Source organism: Amphiura filiformis, chromosome 5 (assembly GCF_039555335.1).
Source record: "Amphiura filiformis chromosome 5, Afil_fr2py, whole genome shotgun sequence".
In the NCBI taxonomy this organism is placed as follows: domain Eukaryota; kingdom Metazoa; phylum Echinodermata; class Ophiuroidea; order Amphilepidida; family Amphiuridae; genus Amphiura; species Amphiura filiformis.
This window is the reverse complement of record NC_092632.1, coordinates 61,861,777-61,885,734: the sequence shown is the minus strand read 5'-3', so window position 1 is coordinate 61,885,734 and position 23,958 is coordinate 61,861,777. Positions and strand designations below refer to the sequence as shown.

Sequence of the window (23,958 nt, the reverse complement as noted above, 5' to 3'; positions counted from 1 at the left end):
GTTCGGACATGAAAAAATTACATAAATCAGGTCTGATTTTTTTTCCAATTTCATAAGATCACACATTTATATGGCAGTTATTGGCAATTACATCCAAGACGCTTCTCCCGGGCTTCTCCGGACCGGACAACGCCTATGTCTTATATGTGTAGGCCAAAATAGCAGACACGTTCCTGAATTCCAATGTCATAGCATCCTCTTTTTATGGCATTTCTCAGTAGATATCCAAGAAAATGTTTATTCCCAACATTTTAGTTGATTCCGATTTTGCGTTTGCGAGTTATGCATGATAATATTAGACAAATTGATCTGCAAGAAATGTTTTGTACATAAACATTATGTAGGCTGAGATTTAAAACAGGCATACAAATCTCAACATTTTTTGAGAAACATGGGACGATGATGCTGTGGATCACGAAATGCCCTTTTAAATCATTTTGAAAGCAAACTAGCAAGCTCACCTTTGCAGGGGGAAGAGTGCCCCCAGAATATTTTCAGGAACAAAATTGAGACGGTAAAAAATTGCCAAATGCGACAAAAAATTGACAAATGGGGACGAAAATCTGGCTGGTTTTGCCCCCTAAATGGGAACGAAAATCAGGCCTTTCTTTTGGCTTTACCCCCTCACATCGAAATCCTGGCTACGTCACTGCCTTTGACTCAGAGGTTGACCCAAAATATTTACGTAATGAAAACTGAGAACTTGTAGCAAGAGGACATCCGGAGAGACAGAAGAGTGAGCGGGGGAGGGGGTGCAGGGGGAGGGGTGCAACGGTCCAAGTTCCAGGTTAGGGTTCCAAAAATGTCATACAAAAAATAATAAAGACCTACAACAATTCACTACAAAATGGTATGTAAAACAGTACAACTTTTAAAAATAGGCCTATCGCTAGGTCCAAGTGTTAATTAAAAAGCATTTTATTGCACATACAGTTTTATTTAATTTATGAATTTAAATTCATATGACAAAGTCGATCTTCAATCATGCTGTGCACGCGCCTCTATAGATCACACTGTTTTTCTGGATCTCATTTTAACGGTCGTGGCTAAATTAAAAACAGGATTTGAACCCGCGGTGTTAAACTCCATTATGGTTATCTGGTAAATGAAATGATCTCTTTGGTTCGTTATAGCCAGTGACCTGTGTCTGCTCGCTCTGTTCTTCGTCTTCAGCTCCTGCAGTTTGTTTGGGTTTCGCTCCTGCGTTTGGTGTTTGTTCAGCAACTTTCCCAGATGCAGCGTTTGACGTTCCTATCAGATTAAACCGTCAAAGAAAAAAGAGAATTAAGAAATTGAAATTCGCGTATTTTTAAATATTCACACACTATTATTACTGGCAGAGAAAGGAGTATAAGACTGAAACATCATATAGCATCATCAATTAATAGAGAAGAAGATATTTTTCTCGTTACTTTTGCCCATTTTAAAAATCGAATAGCCTACAATCATGACAATCCAGTGGCGGGGCCAAAGGATGATGCTTGCAGCATTTCACCACAACTTGGGCTTTGAAACACATCATTTGTCCTCATTCAAAATCACGGTAAAAAAAAAAACAATCTAAAAAACTTTCACTATATTTGGACACAAAGTACCCAATTTTAGGCAGTTTTTATATCCCTCCTCCACGTGCAGCCATATCAATGACTCTGAGCCTATTAAAGTCAATCATTAAGCTATCTTCAGTAGATAGCAATCGAAACACACTTAATACTATAGCGCTGCATGCACGATCTAAATGTATCGCGCTATCTATACGTCGTACAGTGGACGGAATTTCCGATGGTTAACTACAAAATGATTTAGTAAGAACCATATAAACAAATGACATTTGCCACTATTATAATGCCTACAAGTAAATTTTTATGTTGTTTTCGTACAAAATTAGCTAAATAAGTAACCGTTCGCATGCACCCTTTCCAAACAAATCATTCACGGAAATTATTTTACGAAATTCCATTAAATGCCTTATAGAATTTGCAATATATTGTTCGAAATTGGCCCGATTCGAAATTCGGGGCGACTGGCGTTGTGAAGATCTGAGGTTTAGTTTAGGCTTCCAAATCTGCTTCTGCCCCCCCCCTTTTTTTTTGTATCCTAGTAGGGCCAATCCTAAAGATGATAGCGGTTTTTAAAGTCTTGCATGAATGACGCCTGTTTTCATTTTGGCCTAGGCCTATATTGTTTTTGTTGCTGTTGCGTAGTTTATTTATACATCAGTCTTTGAAATTGCTTTTTTGAGTTGTTTTTTCGTTGACTAACTAAAGTAGTCTCTATCCACTAACCTGGTCTCTGTTTTGGGATACCCTCCACATAGAGCGGTACGTGATGATGAGATTCCCCCCTCATCCACGGATGAGCGAGGACCTCGTAGACATTGGCTCTTTTCTTCGGATTTGGATTCAACATGGAAGTGATAAGATCTTTACATTCTTGACTGATTTCTCTATTCCGAGAAAATCCAAGTTTCTTTTCAGTTTGATCTCTGACCATTCGCTTGATATTGGAGTCATCATATGGCATGGATCCACACACCATTATATACAAAATCACGCCCATACTCCAGATGTCATAACAGGTTCCAATATAAGGTTTCCCAAGAAGAATCTCCGGAGCAGCATAAGCTGCACTCCCACAGAAGGTCCTACTCATATCGGTTGAAAGAATCTCCCTTGCAAATCCAAAATCCGAAATCTTCAACACATTCTTACCATCCAGTAGCAAGTTTTCACATTTCAAATCGCGATGGATGAAATGTCGCTCATGCATGTAGCGGATGCCTTCAGCAATTTGCCGAAAGAACTCCCTGGCTTTGCTTTCTTTGAGCGCCCCTCTGAGTTTGATGTATTCCAACATATCTCCATGACCGGCTAATTGCATAGCAATATACACCTTATGTCCAATCTCCACAACGTCAAGAAGACCTATGATGTTAGGGTGCTTAACCGTTTTTAATATTTTAATTTCTCGCGGCAGAAATTTCTTGAGGAAGTCTTGCGGAGCTTTGTTGCGATTGATGACTTTGATAGCGCATTTGGTTTTGGTTTTATTGTAGACGCCTTCCCATACTGTTGCATATGATCCTTCCCCTAAGACATCAGCAATTACGAATCCATGCCTCAGGAGTATAGCTTCTTCTGTGATAGCTTTGTTGACAGAAGTAAGGCCGTGGGTAGAATGACCGGCCATTTCATTGTCTTTTGTCATACTCTTCAATGTCTAACCGATGATGAATTGTCACAGTTTGTAGACCGAAAATCCAGAGGCAGTGCCGCAAGGCCCTTTCAAAGGGTGAGCGGAATGATCCGCCCTTCCCTCTTTTTGCTCGTTTAATTAAAGTTTACAATACTTATTTTAGTTTTTGAAGAAAGATCAAATATCAACTGTACATGAGGAGCCATAGCTCGTGTTTAAAACTCAGCACGGTAACGCATGCAAATGTTTACATCCCGTGCGTCTTTGGTGGTTGCTTAGACGCGTGTGTCTGCGTGTGCGTAAAATCCACTCTTACCGTTCATTGGTTGAAAGTTGGAAGCACAAAGGGGCCGCTAAAATTGAATCAAGGCCTACACTGATGAAGCAGCGCTTTCAGAGACCTGCAAAAAGTTTGAAACCTGAGTTTACTGAACAAAGTTTAAAACGACCATTATTTTGTTTAAAAAGTAATTATTTTGGACCGATGTAATCCATACTTTTACTTTGAAATGTGATAATGCCTCCCATCCCAGACGTTTCCGATTACGCGTCAAAAAAGAAAGCGCTCCCGAAACGCAAATACGCACGCAGGTTCTATGGTTACGCATAATCGCAACAACAAGGTCGTCGATCAAGACAGTCTTTACTGCAAAGCAGAGCCCGAATTATTATAGCTACGAGCCTAATCATGATTTCTACACGATTTCAGTAAGTTCAACATCTCTTTAATATCTACCAACTTTATACAAGTTTGAACATTTTGAAATGGCAGCACCCGGTCGACACAGTTCTCTTTCCGATAGGCCAGGAGTAGCTACTAGGTCGACATCTTCAAAACTGCCCGCATCTGGCGATGGTCCAACTGATCAGCAAGTTATGAACGCCCACGGTTATTACTTAGGTGAACGTCTCGGCTCTGGAAGCTACTCCAAAGTCAGGTTAGGAATATACAAGCGTAACTTCAACAAAGTCGCTGTCAAGATCATTGACAGGTTGCGAGCACCTGTTGACTACCAGAGAGACTTTTTACCCAGAGAACTTTCACTGGTCAAGACGCTCAAAAACCCTCATATCGTCGAAACGTACGATTGGTTTGAAGCCAACAATAAGATATACATGATCATGGAACTTGCAAAAAGAGGCGACGTTTTGGAATACGTCAGATGCAAATCAAAGGGTCCTGTTCCAGAACAGTTATCTCGAAAATGGACTCTTCAAACTGCAGGTGCTTTGACGTACCTTCACTGCAACAACATAGCTCATCGAGATGTAAAATGCGAGAATCTTCTTCTTGATGGTAACAAGAACATCAAATTGAGTGACTTTGGTTTCGTCAGGATTATGGCACCAAGTGGCAGTGAGCTCAGTAATACCTACTGCGGTTCGGCAGCTTATGCTTCACCGCAGATCATTCGATCGGAAGCGTATAATCCATATCTCAGCGACGTGTGGGCATTAGGGGTTGTCATCTACATCTTGGTGACAGGATACATGCCATTTGGAGATGATGTCAGAAACATTTCCAAGATCTTGGACTCTCAGAAGAAAGGAGTCATGTTTCCACCGGCTAAACCTGGAAGAGTGGTGATTTCAGAAGAGTGCAAGGATCTGGTCAGGGCTACTCTGCGGGTGGAACCAGACATGAGATTGGACATGAACGGTATACTGAGACATGAGTGGCTGAAAACCGTCAGCAAGGTCTCAAGTTCAAGTTCAAAAAACTGAGCACAAAGACTAGACGACTGGTAGAATGGTCTAGTCTTTTTTCATATGGTTTGGGGAATGGGTTGGTAACGCTTTTTGTTGTTTTTGTTTATTTCTTTTTTGTTTGCTTGTTTTTATTTGTTTTTTCAAAGAGGGGTTGAATGGGTGATTAATTCGTGCGCGGAGGTTAGGGAAGTAAGTTATTTTGATATATTTTTCATTACTAAAATAAACAAGCAGTTCATTTTAATTGTTTGAAAAATCACTTTCCTTGAAATTTCTTTATGTTAAAATGAATCACAATGGGTGACTTTCCTGACTGACTGCATGAAACTAAAAAGTACCCAGCAAACACAAAAACGTTTACGTTTTTATAACATTTAGAAGTCGGGTTTTATAAAGGTCATGAGAACGTTTTTAAAACTTTTTAAAGGAAAAGCACAAGCTTTTAAAAATGTTGTCAAAATATTTTTTGTAAATTTTAAAATGTTTTGCAGCAAATTAAATGTGTTTTTTTTTTTTTTTTTATAAAAACGTTTTCTATACCCTTTATAACCCGACATTAAAACGATTTGTGTTTGCTAAGGGATCTGCTATCATGAGGAATGTGAATTGTGACAACGGGGACTCGTAAATAATAATTATAAGAATTTCAGTTAAAGTTTGATTAGCTGTAAATAACTATAGGCATCATAATATAAAAGGTTTTTACTGATACTGAAGGTTCTATTACAGCAGTTTAGGGATTGGTTTTTGAACAAAAAGCTTTCAAGCAGCGAACTTTTGAAATTAAGGGACAAAAGAAATCTTTAAAATATTGTTTGAAACATTGATGGATTTACCGTTTAGGATGTCGTTATCAAAAAAAATGTGATGAGATTGACATTCGTTAGTTTTTAATTTTTTAGCCTACTTTGTAAACCATTCTGAACTACATGAAATCCGATTTGAATGAGAAAATGACTTCCTGAATGTTAAATTTCTGTTAAAATCATGTTCATTGCTTTGCAACAGAATCTGCAAATCTAAACAAAATGTACACAAAATCATGAAATTAAGAACCAGAAAACTATGTTTGTAATTAAAAGATTCATAGATTTATTTAACAATCATGATTATAAGTTAACCTTACATCTTTTGTCAAGGTTTACTGACATTTAACCAATTTAAATGTTTCCAACTGTTGAAGTCATCATGTTACCAAATTGACCCTGGACCAAAATATTGCTAAAGTGAAAAGAAAGTGTAATAAAATTGTATTGTTTTAAAAACAAAATTGCTTTGGTGCAACTTGCATGTTTCATGTCAATTCCGGATTATAAACTGAGCTCAAAAAGAAAATTTTTCACAACTTGTGAATCACAAGGTCATAATAATCCTGTCCATCAAAATGAACCAAAATTACACACAGGATTTCTTCAACTGACATAACAGAAAAATGCACTGACACAGAACAGCTTCCTGGACCACTTTCACAGCCCAATTTTTGGCACCCAGCACAAGAAATCTGTGAGAACACTATTCCACTAACTCTTTGGGAATTATCATCTGTGCAAGATCTTGTACTCATTCTCACCATGCTCACAGATTTCTTGCACTAGGTGCCAATTATTGGGCTGTGAATGTGGTCCAGGAAGCTGTTCCATGTCAGTGCAGTTTGCGGTTGTGTCAGTTGGGTAACTGCTTGGTTACTGACATGTGTTTAGTATTGAAGTAAACACGTTCATAATTTTGGTTCATTTTGATGGACCGGATTTTAAGATATGACCTTGTGAAAAATTATAAGTTTCTTTTTGAGCTCAGTTTAGATACTTTTATTAAAATGTTACGCCTCGTCTGTCATAGAAGCCTCATATTTATTTTGTTATAAATGTAATTAAAGCAGTTTTGGTGATCCTTGCATCCTCTTTTTATGACATTTTTCAGTCAGATATCTACAAAAAAGCTTATTCCCAAAATTTCAGTTGATTCTGAATTTGAATTTGCATTTGCCAGTTATGCATGATTTTGTCTATTAGCTGCTCCATAGGCAATTGTAATTGCATTCTGGTATTCAAATTTCATGATATTTTTGCTTAACAAATTAATCTGCAAAAATTTCTGCACATAAACATGGTATAAAAATCTCAACTTTTTAAAAGAATAGTAGGGGGATGATGCTGTAGATCACGAAATGCCCTTTTAAGCATGAACACATCAAAATTGTATGGTTCCCTCGAACACTTTTTTAAATAAATGGGGAAATATTTTACGAAAAGTGTTGCCTTATTTGTTTTACACATCTGGACCAATTTATAGTGTCACATACCATTGCGTTCAGTCGCAATTGTTGGGTTTTTTTGGTTTTTTTTAAGAGGTCATGTTAAAAATTGCACCCAAGTCTACAGGAGTCAACTTTCTGTAACAAACACATGCCTGGCCTACTGTATTGTTTAATTGACATCTATGGGCAATTGTGACTGAACTCAATGATGTGTGATGCTATAAATCGGTTCAGATGTGCACAACAAATATATATACATTTTGTCATTTTGTAAAATATATTTTCGATTTATTTCAAAAAGCATATCCTAAAATTGACATGGTGGGGGGGGGGGTAGGGATGCCAAGGCAGAAAGCTGAATCTTGGTCAGCGATCCAGTCACCATGCACGATAGGATAATTTTGCTTTATTCCGTGTGGAGGTAAGTGGATCGCTGACAAGATTTAGCTTGCTGTGATGCCAAGCTTTACATGTGATCACGATATTCCCAGCCTTTTGAACCGCTCCTTGTTTTGTCTTGTGTTTTAATGGGTTTGTGTTCATCTTGCCCCTTGATGCCACAAGCCCTTGTTACTCCAATGGGTATTGCATGTGCATCTGTATAAACAGGTGTAACATACATTATGTGACCACACAAAATGAACATCAAGAGTGTGATTCTAAACAGAGCTCCTGTCTCCCAGTCTATTATGGGAGGGGGGGAGGACACATTACCATTACCATCCAAGCAGGCCCTCACATTTCCACCTCACATTTCCAACCTCAAACACTGACCTCCTTCATCTCAAAATATAAACCCTAATCACTTATCTTCCTTGAAATCTTCTTGGAAAGGGCAATGGGAGCCAGGCTAGATCTTTCTCATGGGAGAGCATACCCGTCTCAAGAGAGGGTGGCCAATCTAATATCTTGCACGAAAATGTTCAATCAAAATGCAACCTTTTCATTGAGAACTGTTTTGGATAAAAGATTTTGTTGGTCTGTGTGTGAAATTCAGGGTGAATTGCAAAGAATTATAATAATATAAAATGCCTACCCTTAACAGTGACTTGCAGGTCAATTGTGCCACCAGTATACCCTTTTTAGCAAAGGAGTCTGAAACTGGGGTCCTAATCACGGTCTGTAAGATTTAATCTTTCCCTACAAAAGTCCTTTTCAGAGGGCTGAGCTTTTGGAATTCTAGTGAGTGCCATCTTCAGGGCTATCGCTCTCCTATGGCACTCCTGAAAAGGACTTCTCTTGGAAAGATTAAATCTTACTCATGTTTACCAACCTAGAGTACCAAGTAATTTCAAATCAATCCTTACCACCTACCCATTCCTGCAAATTTCTGCTTGGGGTGAACACATTAGGTTTGAATGCCCCCGGTATATACCACTGTTTCTAAAGCAATGAAGCTTTGAATGGCCCCTGGGTCTGATATACCACCATTTCTAATGCAATGAAGCTTTGGGTCTTTGGTATAATTGCCAATGTAGATCTTTGGTTGTTATTGCCAATTACGCTTATGTCTTATCAAATAAGGCTGCAAATATATGTAATTAATAATTTTTTCTCTACTTTTTACATTAAATTTATCACTACAATGAAACTATATTAGCTTGTTTGTGAACAGCTTGCGAGTAAAAAAACCAACACCATTTTGTGAGTTGCATTTAAAAACAAATGCACATTTTGGACGGAACATAATCACTACACTTGTAGCAAAACAGTCATATTATTTATACAAATTTATGTCATGTTGCAGCACAGAATTAAAACCAGAGAACTAGGGCTCGACCGCTATCTTGATTTACGCATGGAGCATGCTCGAAATGCACCTGAAATAATTGGTTTTTTGTTTTCGTGATACTATACACACTTCACAGCGTAACGCAATTGACTGTGTCTAAGGAGTGACGCTAATACGTTATAGTGTGATTATCACACAGAATTGTTTTTAGTTTGTTTCCACGTACAGCCGGCAAGGTCCCGAATACCCGCAATATTTTCCCCACAACTGATCGCGCTATTGTACGCACATGGCAGAATAGGGAGTCCTGGTTCTCTGGTTTTAATTCTGTGTCTTGGTACACAAAAAACTGGACGGAATGTATTTGAAGGCAAAAATTTCATGCTCAATGGACGGAATGTAATACAATATACCTGGTAGACACGGTACAATTATTGCATTGACTATTTACATTTCTACAATATGCTTGCTCTAGTATGAAAAAATAAAATAAAGATCATAAAACCTTACATTTGAATTACATTTTTACCAAGATTGAAATCATTGTGCAATTCATAACCAAGAGACTGGTTGAGTTAAGTAGGTGCAATAGTAGTGAACACTCTCAAAAGAATGTTTGTCACACATTATGTGCAAAAAGACAGCCATCAGCCATCTATCCACTTGGGTATACTTTGTTCCACCCAAGTTTGGTAAAGATATATGTGCATATTTCATTGGTCACAGTATCAAATTTCCACAGAATTAAAACCAGAGAACCAGGACTCAACCGCCATCTTGATACAGGCATGGAGAAAAAAGACTTATGTACAGAATAGGGGCCATAGGTCGAGTTACCTTGCATTTTGACATATAAATTTTTCACCATCTTAATCAGAATAGCACCCTGTATAAAAATGATCTCACATTTTCTGAAAATTAAAGATTAATAAAACTGATTTTTGTGTGTTTACATCCAGCTACAAACCACTTTTGACCTTGCGTTCATGCGCAGATAATCATAAAAATCACACACAAAAAAAAGTTTTTCTCTTCACATTGCATTGGTAGAGATTGCATTCACAAGTTCTGGTAAAACACTAAAATTGCTAAAATTTCAAAACGATTTGTCTAAATTTTAATGCCAAGTTTGCACTGCGTAATCAACTGTTGTTGCAGGAAACCACTTCGAAGTGCGAATAATGTTTTTTACCCAGTTGTGCAATTGTTGCAATTATAATGGAGCAGCCCACCTCACTGGGACATACACCCTGTATATGGAAGTCATGACCTTAATCACTCACTCACACAGGGGGTGTAAGTTTCAAACAGTCACCTATTCAACATTCACACTCCCTGTGTGGAAGATTAAGATCAAGTCTTCTATAGGGGGTGTAAGGATTCCAAATAGAATAGCCCATTGGAGCCACCATGATTGCTGCGTTTTTTCAAATAGTTTCATTCAGTTTGTGTCTACTCTTAGATTGTTTAAACGATGGCATAGATGTTGATTCCAGCGGTCCTGGCATGTGGAGTGCGGTCCGAGAAAACTTCTTGTTGTTTACCAAGATTCCGTGTGGCTTCTGAAAGATAAATAAAATACAGGTAATGTTACAAATTTTGATTTCAAATAAAATACAAGCAAATAGCAACTGCATGCTGAGTGTGTTCAAGTATGGTAAATTAAGTTATAAATGCATGAAGATCTACAAACTCAGAATGGATTTAGTTTGTATAGGGACATGCCTCCAAAGTCTGGAAGTGGCATCCATACCAATTGGGCTATTCCAGTTGAAATCCATACCGAAGGTTCGCTATTCCGAAGGTTCGCTATTCCGAAGGTTCACTATTCCGACAAATTAAAAAGGGGTTCTCTATTCCGAATATGAAAAAATGGGTTCTCTATTCCGAAAACGAAAGAAGGTTCTTTATTCCGATATAAGCCACCGTGTTCTCTACTCCGAAAATGAAAAAGGGTTCTCCATTCCGAAATCTGGGGCTTGTGACCTTTGACCTCTGGGGCCAAGATGGGCAAAGGATAAATCTACAGGGTAGGGCCCATTCAGTGTTCGAAATATGCCTCAAAAAGTTACAGGCCAGCCGGGCTTGACCTTAAAAAGTTACCGGCCAGCCGGGTCGGCAACTAGATGCCAGTCAGAAAAGTAACCGGCCAGGCCAAAAAGTTACAGGCCAATGGCCGGCTGACCGGCCCTATTTCGAACGCTGGGCCCATTAGTGACCACATATGGGCCCTGGGGCCTTTGTAGTTTTAGCGCTTGCCTTGACAGAATGATGTGTTTGATGACGGAGGATAAGGCCCTAAAAGAAACCAAGTAAAGTTTTTCGGTTAGCCACGATGTTACAAATTCCACTGCATATAACATATTCGGAATAGAGAACCTTTTTTCATATTCGGAGTAGAGAACACGGTGACTTGTTTCGAATAAAGAACCTTTATTCGTTTCGAATAGAGAACCCATATTTGAATATTCGTAATAGAGAACTTTTTTCATATTCGGAATAGAGAACCTTTCTGTTTTCGAATAGAGAACCTGTTTGTGTTTTGGGAATTTTCGGAATAGAGAACAGTTTTTTCGGAATAGCGAACCTTAAATTACATTCGGAATAGCGGATGGTAAAATTACATGTTCGGAAAAGCAAACCTTCAGAATGGTGGACCTTCGGAATAGCGAGAGGACCCCATCTTTTTGGAAATATCTTCCACAGGGGGAGTATATTTTTCAAATGTAATTGGTCAGGGTTAATCATTATGAAACCCATACTTCCCCTGTATTACCTATATCTTCCACAACTGGAGTGAGTATTTCAAATGGAAGTTACCCAACTGTCTATTCTATTTGAAACTCATATTCCCGCTGTGGAAGACTTTAGCTAAATCTTCCACAGGTAGTGTGGATTTTAAATGGAATAGCCCATTTGGCCTACTTAAGTATTTCTATACCAGAGGCACAGATTTTGGGCCACATTTAAGAATATTTTGAGAAAGACCCATTTATATACCAATTTTCAAACAAAAAAAGTGAGCTCTGTTTCAATTTCAGCCGCACCTCCCAGCTGTTTGTACCAAACACCCAAGGAATTCAATGACAATTTTGAATTTGAGTTTTTGAATGAGGTTTCATAAGTAACCAGTAACCATTTTAACCCCATGAGAACTACCTGCCGATTGGCCAAAAAGAAGTTTTCATTATCAATTAGACCAATCAGCAACATTGTTAGAATAATTTCACCATGCAAAAAAATTGGGGTGAATTATTTGCAAAGCTCTATTTGGATTGGTGTTTAAAGTAAAGATATCATGTAATTGACCAATCAGAGGCAATGTTAGATCGGCAGGTAGTGCTCAGGGTTTTTAACATCTATCTCCATATCTGTCTGCCTCCATTACCTCTTTCTTCCCCGCCAAAATGTAATAGTGGGGTCTGGGGATATGGCCAAATATTAGGTCCCCAGAATACGCTATAACCATACGTCCTAGCATTTTTTTTATGCCACTAGTTGATAGAGCGCCCCCTATTGCTATTTGACATACCCCCCTCTCACCCCGATATGCTTATTAAAGGAGGACTGCAGTGAAGAAACAAATTTATATCAAATGATTCTAAAATATTTATCAAGCATAGCCTGATTATTCAAAAAAGTTTTTTCACGATATTAGGGCAAAATATGAATAAAAACAACATTCCCTCGCCCAGTAATATTTCAAATTTGCCACTACTGCCGAAGGTGCTGATGGGATAGGGGCAAATATTATGGGATGAAATTATGACGTCACTGTGCTAAAAGTGCCTTGAGCTCATGTTGAGTTTTATACTAGTTTCACTGAGAGCTCCAGAGACTGAAAGGTGAACTGCCATATGGCAGTCAGAAATAAATGTAGGAGCAGTCTCAATGCAAAAAGTGATAAATTGACTTTAAATCAAGATTGAAATCCCATTTTTTCAGTAATTTGCAGCCATTTTGTGCAAAAAGTAGCAATATATTTGATAAAAAGTGGACTGACCTTACGCAAAAACAGATTCATTTATCGGAGACTTGATCAAGACTAGCATTTCATCCAACCACTCTACAAGATTAATTTTAATTTATTTGCTCCAAAATGACAAAAATAATTCAAAATAATTAGTATCATATGATCTAAGAGGTCAAAATAAGTATTTTTAGGATAAAATTAATGGAATTTTGAATATATTGTTCAGGGTATCGGAAGACTTAAAACAAGACTACGCCAGTGTTTCTACTTAATAGTGTCGGACTGCGTGCCAGTGCTGCGAAGTTGTGAATATAAAAAACTTGCCTATATGAACTTTTCAACTTCATTTAAACTGATAAAGTTGTTGAAATGAGTAATTAGTAAGAAGGACAACTTGATCTTCCAATACCACATCTTTCAATCCACACAATGCCAGCCAAATTTGAAGAAAATTCAGTCCATGCACATGCTGCACAGGCATGATTTTCCCGGATGAATTTATACTCACTGAAGTCATCGACCCGATACCAGAGGTGTGAGTTAGCCGGCGATTTATGCATAGCATAAATGTATAGCAGGGCCTATGCATATCGCGGAGAACGATAGTGGTATCCGGGGTGGTATCCCGAGTGGTATACATTTTGTCTACACTTATGCAGACTTACATGGATTATTACACTGCTGAAATGGTGACGGAAATAAATCAAGTGTTTAAATTCACTAGATATGCCATTCACTTCTTGATTCAATTCACTCAGCATATGTCATAGCAGTTGTCGAATTCTGGATTGTTTATAGCCATTTATGTTCCCGGCGGAACCAGCGGACAGTCACAACAAATGCTTTCAAGTGACCTGTTATATCACACTGACAACCCAAAAATGTTCGAAACAAATCAACAAACTTGTTCATCATAGGAAACAAATTAACAAACTTGTTCATAGGAATTATCATGAATAATGACCCCTGTTATGCTGGCCGACTGACCTGAATTAGAGATGTTTATATTGCACATGGGACAATGCGTGCTTTCGATAGTGCAATAACTCCCCATGCTTTATCCCTGAAATTGTTTAAAAACCTATTGTAAGCATGGTTTTTATCAAAATAGTTACAGAAATCAGGTTTGAATTTTATTTATAAAAGTTTCTTATACAATTTATTGTAAATACTGTTACAACATTAATGAAGTTTGAAACAGCAAGATCCAATTTATTATTTTCTTATAATAGCAACACCGTTCAGCACAGCAGCGTCATAGGCTATGAATATTCATGAGCAAAATAGAGGCTTCCGTTAGCCAAAAAAATGTTTCAAAATTGCTTATTTCTATCTTATAAGACATTATATGTCAGTTTTATTGGTAATTATGAATAAAAAACTATATAAGGTTTCATATGAAGCTTTGTTGTAGTTCCACTAAAGTTCTCCTTTGAGAAGTTGAGAGACCAAATTCTCTCAAAACAAAATAGGGACTAGTACTTTTCATCTACTTTCAGGAACTATTTTGAATTGTCCCCACTTTTTTTCAAACTCTCCTATCACCGAACCCCTCTCTACATGCCACTCTTTTTTTTTTCTGTCATATCGTAATTGTGGGGACTTCGCTATGTCCCTTAATGAATGGGGGGGCAAAATTTAGTAACTCTTTTTGCCTCCCGTTCTTCTTCTGCCGCCCCTTCCTTTTCGTTGCCCCAAAGCCACCCCCAAAATATGTGCAAGCATGCTTATGACAGGTAGTCTTACCTTGCCCATATCTCTAGTAGGTGGAGATGCTTTACTCTGTTTTGGTTGTGTAGGGGCATCGAGATAGGAATCCTGGGCCCATAATGGCTTGCTATCACTACCTATAATTCCTACTGCTGGAGTCTTTAACCTCTCTGGTGTGTCCACCTGTGTACAGAAACAAACAAAAAATGACCACTATGTGTCTGACCATATCATAAGGATGCATAAGTTGGCATCTAAACATGAAATGACTCGATAATAAAAGAAGACTACCTCGTAGTATTGAACTAACCTTGGTGTAATTCAATGTATTTATATTAATTTTGTCTTTCATTTGTTACAACCAAGGGGTCATTATAGCTTTTATACTACCATATTCTTGTTAATTAACACGTTCGGGGTGTTGCATTTTTCAAAAGAGGGGCATTAATAAGTGGTCTTTTTAGAACAATAATTCCCATCGCTAGTTCCGTTTGACAGTGCTGCGGAGCTCTGCAAAAATACAGGATTTCTATATACAAATACTGTAAACATTGTCGATAATAATGGCCTGCCGCCACATTGATATCTTGAAATCGGCGATCGATGTTCAAAATGCAGGTATTGTATGGTATTTTGACTACAAACTATAGTATTTCAAAAAAACATAAATTACATCAAATTTATGGCACTTACCGTATTTCGTCAAATAAACGCCCCCGGAGGTGTTACATTTTCCCAAGGGGGGCGTTTATTAGAGGTCATTTTTAGCATGACAATTCCTGTTAAAATCATTATTATTGACGCTATTATTGACCATGTGCGCAACTTGGTAAGCTTACTACACAAGATAGCATGGAAATATCGGCATTTTTGAAACATCTTAATTGAAAAAAGTGGTGGGGGTGTTTATTTGAGGGGGGGGTGACTATTTGACGAAATACGGTATGTTGGGCATTTCACACAATGACTAATTTCACTCAAACATATTTGATCTGCAGTATCCTAATTGTTAAGACATACCCTATAGACAGGTAAAGCTCTGAAGACTGCACCTAGATTCATCTCTCCAGTTTTACAGCTGTGTAGGTGTTCATTGCGGAAGAGTGGCTTCTGCAGAGCCCCAAAGAATTTCTTGTCCTCAGGCTCCAGCTTGCGTGTTCTTGTCTTATGATAGGCTGATCTCCTAAATGATTTCCATCTTGAAAAAACAAGTAGATTGATCAAGGATTGGTTATATTATTGAAAAAGTCATATTGTTCCGCTGTGAAAGGAGGTGATGATAAGACGGTGGGGGTGATGGCGGGGGGTGGGGGTGGGGGTGGGTACTCAAGTTTGGATTGGGTAGGGGTATGAAAGTGGACCCATACATTTTCCAAAATAAAATCAGAACATTTTGAAACTAGAATTACGCGGTTCGCAATTAAGTTGGCCCCCACAGCAAAGGTTGGTAAATATAAAGAATAGTTTGCGTTTAAGCTGGAGAGTGGATTAATGGAAATGTAGGCAAAATATGCAAATGAGCTCATTAATATTCAAAAATATGCAAATAAAATGACAAAACTATTCAGCACATCAGGCTACCATATCCTATCACTGTTCCATGTTTGAAGTTGATCGGTGATTGTGTTTAAGCTGCAGGGTGGATTAATGACAATGTAGGCCAAATATGCAAATGAACTCATTAATATTCATAAATATGCAAATAACATGACACAAAAGTATACAGCACATGAGGCCACTATATACTAAAGCCATGATTTCTCTGTGATACGGAAAAACGGACAAATTCGGGTTTGCTCACGGAAATTTGAAAATGCCACAAAATAGTGAAAAACTGTGTAAAATTGTGTTGATTAGCAAAAGAAAACAAAGAAAAGTGATAATTTAGCAGTAATAAACCAAAAACAATCCACTCTAACATTTATTCTAGGCCTACGATGCAAGATTCTGGCCGATACAGCTATCGGAAGTACACACAAGACAGATTGATGATATTTAATTTAATGGGGATGTTGAGGGGAGATTACAGTAAAAAGGTACATATAATTATATAAGACAAATTACACTTTTAAAAACATGCTTGTATTCACTTTTCAGTGCTTTATAATGTAAAACGGAAAATCACGGAATCGTCCAATTTGTAATGCGGAATTTAAATTTTGTAACACTATCACCGTACCAAGTTTGAAGTTAATCTGTGATTGCGTTTAAGCTGCAGAATGGATTAATGACAATGTAGGCAAAATATACTAATGAGCTCATTAATATTCATAAATATGCAAATAATGTCACACAAAAGTATGCAGCACATGAGGCCACCATACACTATCACCGTATCAAGTTTGATATAATATTGGATGGCTGAGCATAATACCATAACATATCGGATGAGTCATAAAAATATCGGACGAGCCAACGCGGCGAGTTCGATATTTGTATGACGAATCCGATATGTTATGGTATCATGCTTGAATAAGCCATCAATATATTATCATTATTAGGTTTTCTTAACTCCTAATAACCCTGAAAACATAATAATGAAGTTGATCGGCCATTGCGTTGGAGCTGCACAGTGGATTAAAGGAATTTGCTTCCGCCCGGACAGCCAAACAAACAAAGAACCAAACAAAGAAACAAACAACCATCTAGGCAATAACATAAGCCCCACATATATGTGGGGCCAAAAAGGACCCATCCTATCTAAAGTCAGCACAAAAAGTAACTCAGCTGTTATATATACACCTATAGATTCAGAACTAATAATAATTTTGTTCAATATTGACAATACAGCAATGTTTTGAAAGAAAACTCCCCCAATTTAAAAGTTGCAGTTATTTGTATTGAATTTGCTTCCGCCGGACAGCCAAACAAACAAAGAACCAAACAAAGAAACAAACAACCATCTGGGCAATAACATAAGCCCCACATACACATCCAATTTCTCACTGGATGTACTCTGGAGCTACTCCGGATTACCCCCAGGGCTACTCTGTAGCGATGTACCGTAACGCGAGTCAAAAATCCGTGGACTACTCCTATCCGGTTTTCCACGGTGTACCTCCCGTAGAGACAGACTATAGCGAAGTACCTCTAGAGGTACTCCGTAAAAAAATGTGTGATGATCTGTTGCCAGATTTAATGCTATTTTCTCAATTTAGCTTTATTGTATGCTTTTATTAGGATATATTAGGGATTTTTGTTCTTTCTTTCTTTCTTTCTTTTATTATTTTTCAAATATATGTTAATAATATAATAATAGAAAATAATAAACAAGTAAATAGGCCTACATAAATACATAAACAAGTTCAGAAATAAGCAAGTAAGTAAAATTAATGATGTAAATAATTGACTAAATAAATTTATCAATGAATAAACAAGTAAATAAATAGGTAATTAAATTAACAAGTAAAAACTACACAAATAAGAAAGTAAATAAGTAAACATGTGCATTATTTAGGCCTAAATAAAAAAATGAATAGTACTCGTAGGCCTAGGCCTATGTAAAACAATCAATAATAGAATGATAATGATTGTCATTAACTTGGTTGTTATTTAGCTTTTTAATTTGATTACCTGTTTGCTTACTTGTTTTTTCATTTGTTTGAGTAGGCCTGCATTTTGTATGACATTTTTAAGCATTTTTCTTTGCATATTATACTTGAATGATTGGTCATTTTATAGCTAATATTTATTTTAGTACCCCACTATTATTCAGTTATTTTTTACGCTTTTCTTAAATTTATTATTAATTTTATATTTATTATTTGATGCATTATATTTGACTTATTTACTATTTAATTGTTTAGTAAGTTATTTAAATATTTACTTTTTAATAAGTGACCAATCATTCAAGTATAATAAGCAAAGAAAAAATGTTTAAAAAACAAACAAAATACGGCCTACTCAAACAAACGAAAAAACACATAATCAAATAGGTAGGTCAAAGTAAAAGATGAATAACAACCAAGTAAAAAAAATATGAAAACTGCGAATAACATCAATGAAAGATGAAAGACTATAGTATAGGGCCTAACCAAAACATGTAAAATATCAAAACTGTATTGCAAGTAGGCATATTATAGGCCCAGGCCTACGACTTGCAACAGTAAAGTAATGTGGTGCAAAATGTTAGGAAAACGGTGTGAAAACAAGAAATTCAAGAAGTATAAATTATGAATAAATTTTAACTGTGGGCCTAATAATAAACTTGCGTAATAAACAAACAACATGGGAAAGTAGAACCGTGAACCGCAGTATGCACACCTTCTTTAAAATACAGAAAAACAACGTCACGCAAACATCTCAAGTTTAGCAAAACTAAAAACATAGCATGCAAGAAACACAAAATTAAATAATGATTAAAAATGATTTTAAAAACAAATTGAGAAGAAGTCGTACTGTCGTTAAACAAAAGAACAAGTTTTTTACAAAGGAAACAACCACTAAATAGAAACAAAATGTCTCTGTGACATCGACAACGGTGATTCTCGCTCCGTGTGGCTGAAAACGATTCATAACGCCCTATGCAAACGTGCAAACATGGTCAATCAATTAATCAAAACAACAAACGTTCGCTTTGCTAAAAATAGCTAGGTATCGCCAAGCACTAGTACGCGGCCGATTACGCGTTAGGCGAGTTGTTTACCGCTGCCGGTCAATGACCCGTTTGGCTGCGGTTGTACACCGGAGCTGACTTCGGTGTTACTCCAGGGTTGGCTCGTGGCTGACAGCTATCAGATGTACTTTAGAGTAGCTTCTTAAGAGTACCTTTTAAGTAGCTCCGATATGGCGTATCCAGAAGTTGGCACTAGTGTAGCACCGGAGTTGGCTTCTAGACAGACAATGGATGGAGTAACAGCGAAGTAGCTCTGATATGGTGTATCCACTATGGGGTTTGCTAAGGTGTAGCTACTTGGAGTAGCTTCAGAGTAGCTCTATTAAGGTGTAGCTTCAGGGCTACACCAGGTGTAGCTGCGAAGGTAATCTGCCGCGGTGGTAAACCGTGAATGAGAATCTGGATGTGTATATGTGGGGGCAAAAAAGGACCCATCCTATCTAAAGTCACCACAAAAAGTAACTCAGCTGTTATACACTAAGCCAAAAAAGAAACTTATACTATTTCACAAGGTCATATCTTAAAATCCTCTCCATAAAAATGAACAAAAATTGCACACATGATTACTTCAATACTCTACTCTAAACACTGGTCAGTAATCAAACAGTTGTCCAACTGACACAACAGCAAAAATGCACTGACATGCAACACCTTCCTGGACCACATTCACAGCGCAACATATTTCTTTGGCTGGGTTCCAATTATTCGCCTGTACATGAACAAAAATTACACACAGGATTACTTCAATACTCTACTCTAAACACATGTCAGTAACTAAGCAGTTGTCCAACTGACACAACAGTAAAATGCACTGACACGGAACAGCTTCCGGGATCACATTCACAGGCGAACAATTGGATCCCAGCCAAAGAAATCTGTTGCGGTGTGAATGTGGTCCAGGAAGGTGTTGCATGTCAGTGCATTTTGCTGTTGTGTCAGTTGCACAACTGCATAGTTAGTGACATGTGTTTAGAGTAGAGTATTGAGGCAATCCTGTGTGTAATTTTGGTTAATTTTGATAGACAGGATTTTAAGATATGACCTTGTGAAAAATTATAAGTTTCTTTTTTGGCTTAGTGTATATACGCCTATAGATTCAGAACTAATAATTGTTTTCACAATATTTCAACATAAAAAGAAGGATGATTTATTTACGCGCATTTTGATACCCCCATTTGTCCAATTTTGTTCAATATTGACAATACAGCAATGTTTTGAAAGAAAAATACCCCAATTTAAAAGTTGCAGTTATTTGTATTGAATTTGCTTACGCCCGGACAGCCAAACAAACAAAGAACCAAACAAAGAAACAAACAACCATCTGGGCAATAACATAAGCCCCACATATATGTGGGGGCCAAAAAGGACCCATCCTATCTAAAGTCAGCACAAAAAGTAACTTAGCTGTTATATATACGCCTATAGATTCAGAACTAATAATTGTTTTCACAATATTTCAGCATAAAAAGAAGGATAATTTATTTACGCGCATTTTGATATCCCCATTTGTTCAATATTGACAATACAGCAATGTTTTGAAAGAAAAATACCCCAATTTAAAAGTTGCAGTTATTTGTATTGAATTTGCTTCCGCCGGACAGCCAAACAAACAAAGAACCAAACAAAGAAACAAACAACCATCTAGGCAATAACATAAGCCCCACATATATGTGGGGGCCAAAAAGGACCCATCCTATCTAAAGTCAGCACAAAAAGTAACTCAGCTGTTATATATACACCTATAGATTCAGAACTAATAATAATTTTGTTCAATATTGACAATACAGCAATGTTTTGAAAGAAAAATACCCCAATTTAAAAGTTGCAGTTATTTGTATTGATTTGAAGTAAGCGCGAAGATAATGGCGGGCTTTACGTGTTTACAGTGCTGGCATCATAACCATTGATCGCTGCAAACTGCAACTTTTAAATTCGGGTATTTTTCTGTAAAAGCACTACTGTGTTGTTAATATTGAACGACATTTGACGAATGGGGTATCAAAATGTGTGTAAATAAATCATCCTTCTCGCTATGTTGAAATATTGTGAAAACAATTATTAGTTCTGAATCTATAGGCGTATTTATAACAGCTGAGTTACTTTTTGTGCAGACTTTATATACCAAAATTGTCCTAGAAAAGGGGTCAAAAGACCAAAAATGCTGCCCATGCTTGCGGCACGTCCTCGTATGGTCATTTGTGCTGAGCACCCCCTGGGTGGTGGTGACATGATGGGGGATGGAGGAGGATGCTGGTGATGGCGATGATGATAATAAATGAGGATTATGAATAATGATGGATAGTGAGTGACATCACAGTCAGCAAGAATAAGACCTTGCCAATTGACCTTTCGGTAAATCCCAAAATCACTTGCGGTTAGACCCCAGATGTCATCATTTGACATCACATCAATACACAAATCATTTAGCGAACATCACTACTGCGCATTGCAAGTCGGCGTGACGGCAAGTGACTACAACTGGGGTCTAACGCAAGGAATTATGGGAATTACTGAAAAGGTCAATACCATGTCATTTTGGTCCATTCTGGGGGACACATTTCCAACTTGATGGTGGCTGAACATCTCGGAACAATTGAATATATGAATACAAAACCCACCCAAGTCCATACTTTGGCAAAATTGAGTTAAGCATGGGAAATTGTTGCTGTACATAGGCCTGTCATATGTATGAAAGAACAACTTAAATTCATCATCTGTGTCTATTGAGCATGTGAAAAATAGCATGTATGAAAGAATCAACCAAGTCCATGATTTGAGTCTTTTAACACATTGATTGAAATCCAGTATGTATAAAAGTCCACTTGTAACAAATTCATTGCTGGAGAGTGACTTTTGAAAAAAAAAAAATGGGAAAGTGTGTGGTTTATATTATATGGCAGAATGCTTATCAACATTATACATACCTGTGTGCTTTATTTCGAATTATCTTACTAGTGGTTATCTCATTCCAACATTGTTGTCTTTGTATTTGATTAAAAAACCACCCAAGTCCAGCATTTAAAATGAACCCCACGAAGTCCCTGAAATGCTAATCGCCATACCTAATACAGTTTAACCCACTCATCTGCATGTAAAACTTACCATATTGGCCAGGAATTAAAATGATACACAGGTTTTTTCCCCAAAATCACTTCCCATGGACTTGGGTGGGTTTCGAATTCATGTATTCAATTACATTTACCAGGCGTAAATCCTTGGGGGATGCATCCTCCAATATATTGATAAAGGGGGATGGTCCATACAATCAGCCTCCAATGTTGATGCCTGTATGTGGGTTACTGACCAAATTAACCTCATATTTGGCCATTTTAGCCTTACGGTTGGTCTTAACTCCGGAATTATGGAAACTTTCGGGCCTCATAACTGCTAAATTGTTGGTCTTAAGTATATAAAAGTATATATTTAGAATGGCAAAGATTTGATAAATTCATCTGTGAGGTCAAATTTGGGCCAAAATGCTCATTGTTGGCCCAAAATCCCCAAAACGTTTTTTTTTTTTTCCATTTCTTTTTCGTTAAACGTAACCAAAAAAATTGTTGGGCCAATTTTTTAAAATTTTGACCAACTTCTCCAAAAATATTTGAAATTTGGGTGAAAATCAGGTTTTTTTATGATTTTTTTGAAAATTGAGCATTTTTTGACCATTTTTGGTGCACATTTCTCAAAATTGGTCAAAATTCAACAATTCACTGGATTTCTGTGGTGTGAAGGGAAAAAAAGGAGAAGAAATACATAATACTTACTTATCGTTTGTAAAGATAAGTGGATATTCATAACTCTGTGCAGGCTTCTTTTTCTCATTGGTGTTCTTCACCGGCCTGAGAGGTCCTTCGGAGATGTCATATGGCAACACAGGAGTGCTTGTCCTCTCTGCACTGGGGAAGTTCCATGGTCTGTGCTGACCAAAGAACCCCATGAAGTGACCCATCTGAGGTGAGTCTCCATACCAAACCCTAGACAGGAGACAGATAGATTGTGGCATATTTATTGAGGTAAGTCTGCAACATATTACACTATATTTAACTCATGTATTAACAACTCACTTTGGACAATATGACTGCTCAGTGCCAGAAGTGTGTAAATGCAATTGCTGCCCTGTGAACATTTGGCAATTTACACACAGTATATTGTACTAATCTACACATGGCAGCTATTGCACTTACCCACTTCTGGCACTGAGCAGTCGAAGATCTCGTTGATGTCTCCTAACAGACACACAGCACAGCCCCAAGGAAGAACAACTTTGTTGATATCGCCCTCTGTGGTAAAATACAGCTTCCTATCATATCCTAGGACTACAGTATTGAGTACACATGCCGATATACAACTTTTCTCAATGAATAATGTATGAAATATGTCACCAAGTAAAAAATCCTTCTTTGAAACATGCGGCATTTCAGGATCTTCCCCCAACACCTAAAACATGTTAACCATCGGTTAACTACCGGCGCTATAGCAGAACTGGCAATTTGGTCTGTCAGGATGCCGGCAGTTGGGTTTTGAAGACACCCCTTAGCAGCAGGATGCATAATCTGGATGCACAGAGTGCAATTTTCTCTCCATCAAGTGGAACCTGGACTCACATGCTCAAACTGCTGAATACCAGAACCATGCTTTATGAATGACGACCACATCCATCTACACACATCATCCTGACACTAAAATTGCCAAAATTTGACACATATTGCTATTATCATCTTACCTAACAGAGCCATCAGTTGAGCCTAAGATGATAGCCTTCATGT

The 23,958-nt window shown here is 37.4% G+C and overlaps 3 protein-coding genes across 3 annotated transcripts in view; 1 reads left to right on the top strand and 2 right to left on the bottom strand.

Moving 5' to 3' along the window:
- Positions 1–1,078: 1,078 nt before the first annotated feature.
- On the bottom strand, positions 1,079–3,207 carry LOC140152318 (testis-specific serine/threonine-protein kinase 3-like). Its single transcript, XM_072174620.1, has 2 exons — positions 2,286–3,207; positions 1,079–1,251 (listed from the first exon to the last, which is right to left on the bottom strand). Exons 1-2 carry the CDS (start codon positions 3,205–3,207, stop codon positions 1,079–1,081), a joined length of 1,095 nt encoding a protein of 364 aa, XP_072030721.1.
- A 193-nt stretch (positions 3,208–3,400) lies between these two features.
- Positions 3,401–5,156, top strand: LOC140151930 (testis-specific serine/threonine-protein kinase 6-like). Its single transcript, XM_072174239.1, has one exon. The coding sequence runs from the start codon at positions 3,961–3,963 to the stop codon at positions 4,918–4,920; it is 960 nt and encodes a 319-aa protein (XP_072030340.1). The 5' UTR covers positions 3,401–3,960; the 3' UTR covers positions 4,921–5,156.
- Positions 5,157–9,589: 4,433 nt separating this feature from the next.
- The window catches only part of LOC140153503 (WD repeat-containing protein 64-like), a 62,106-nt gene continuing 47,737 nt past the window's right edge, over positions 9,590–23,958 (bottom strand). The window contains exons 24-27 of the mRNA XM_072176271.1: positions 22,957–23,166; positions 15,598–15,775; positions 14,614–14,760; positions 9,590–10,456 (exon numbers count right to left, since the gene is read on the bottom strand). Of these exons, the coding sequence (XP_072032372.1) occupies positions 10,322–10,456; positions 14,614–14,760; positions 15,598–15,775; positions 22,957–23,166 (670 nt within the window). The 3' untranslated portion in view covers positions 9,590–10,321. The remainder of the gene's footprint in view (positions 10,457–14,613; positions 14,761–15,597; positions 15,776–22,956; positions 23,167–23,958) is intronic.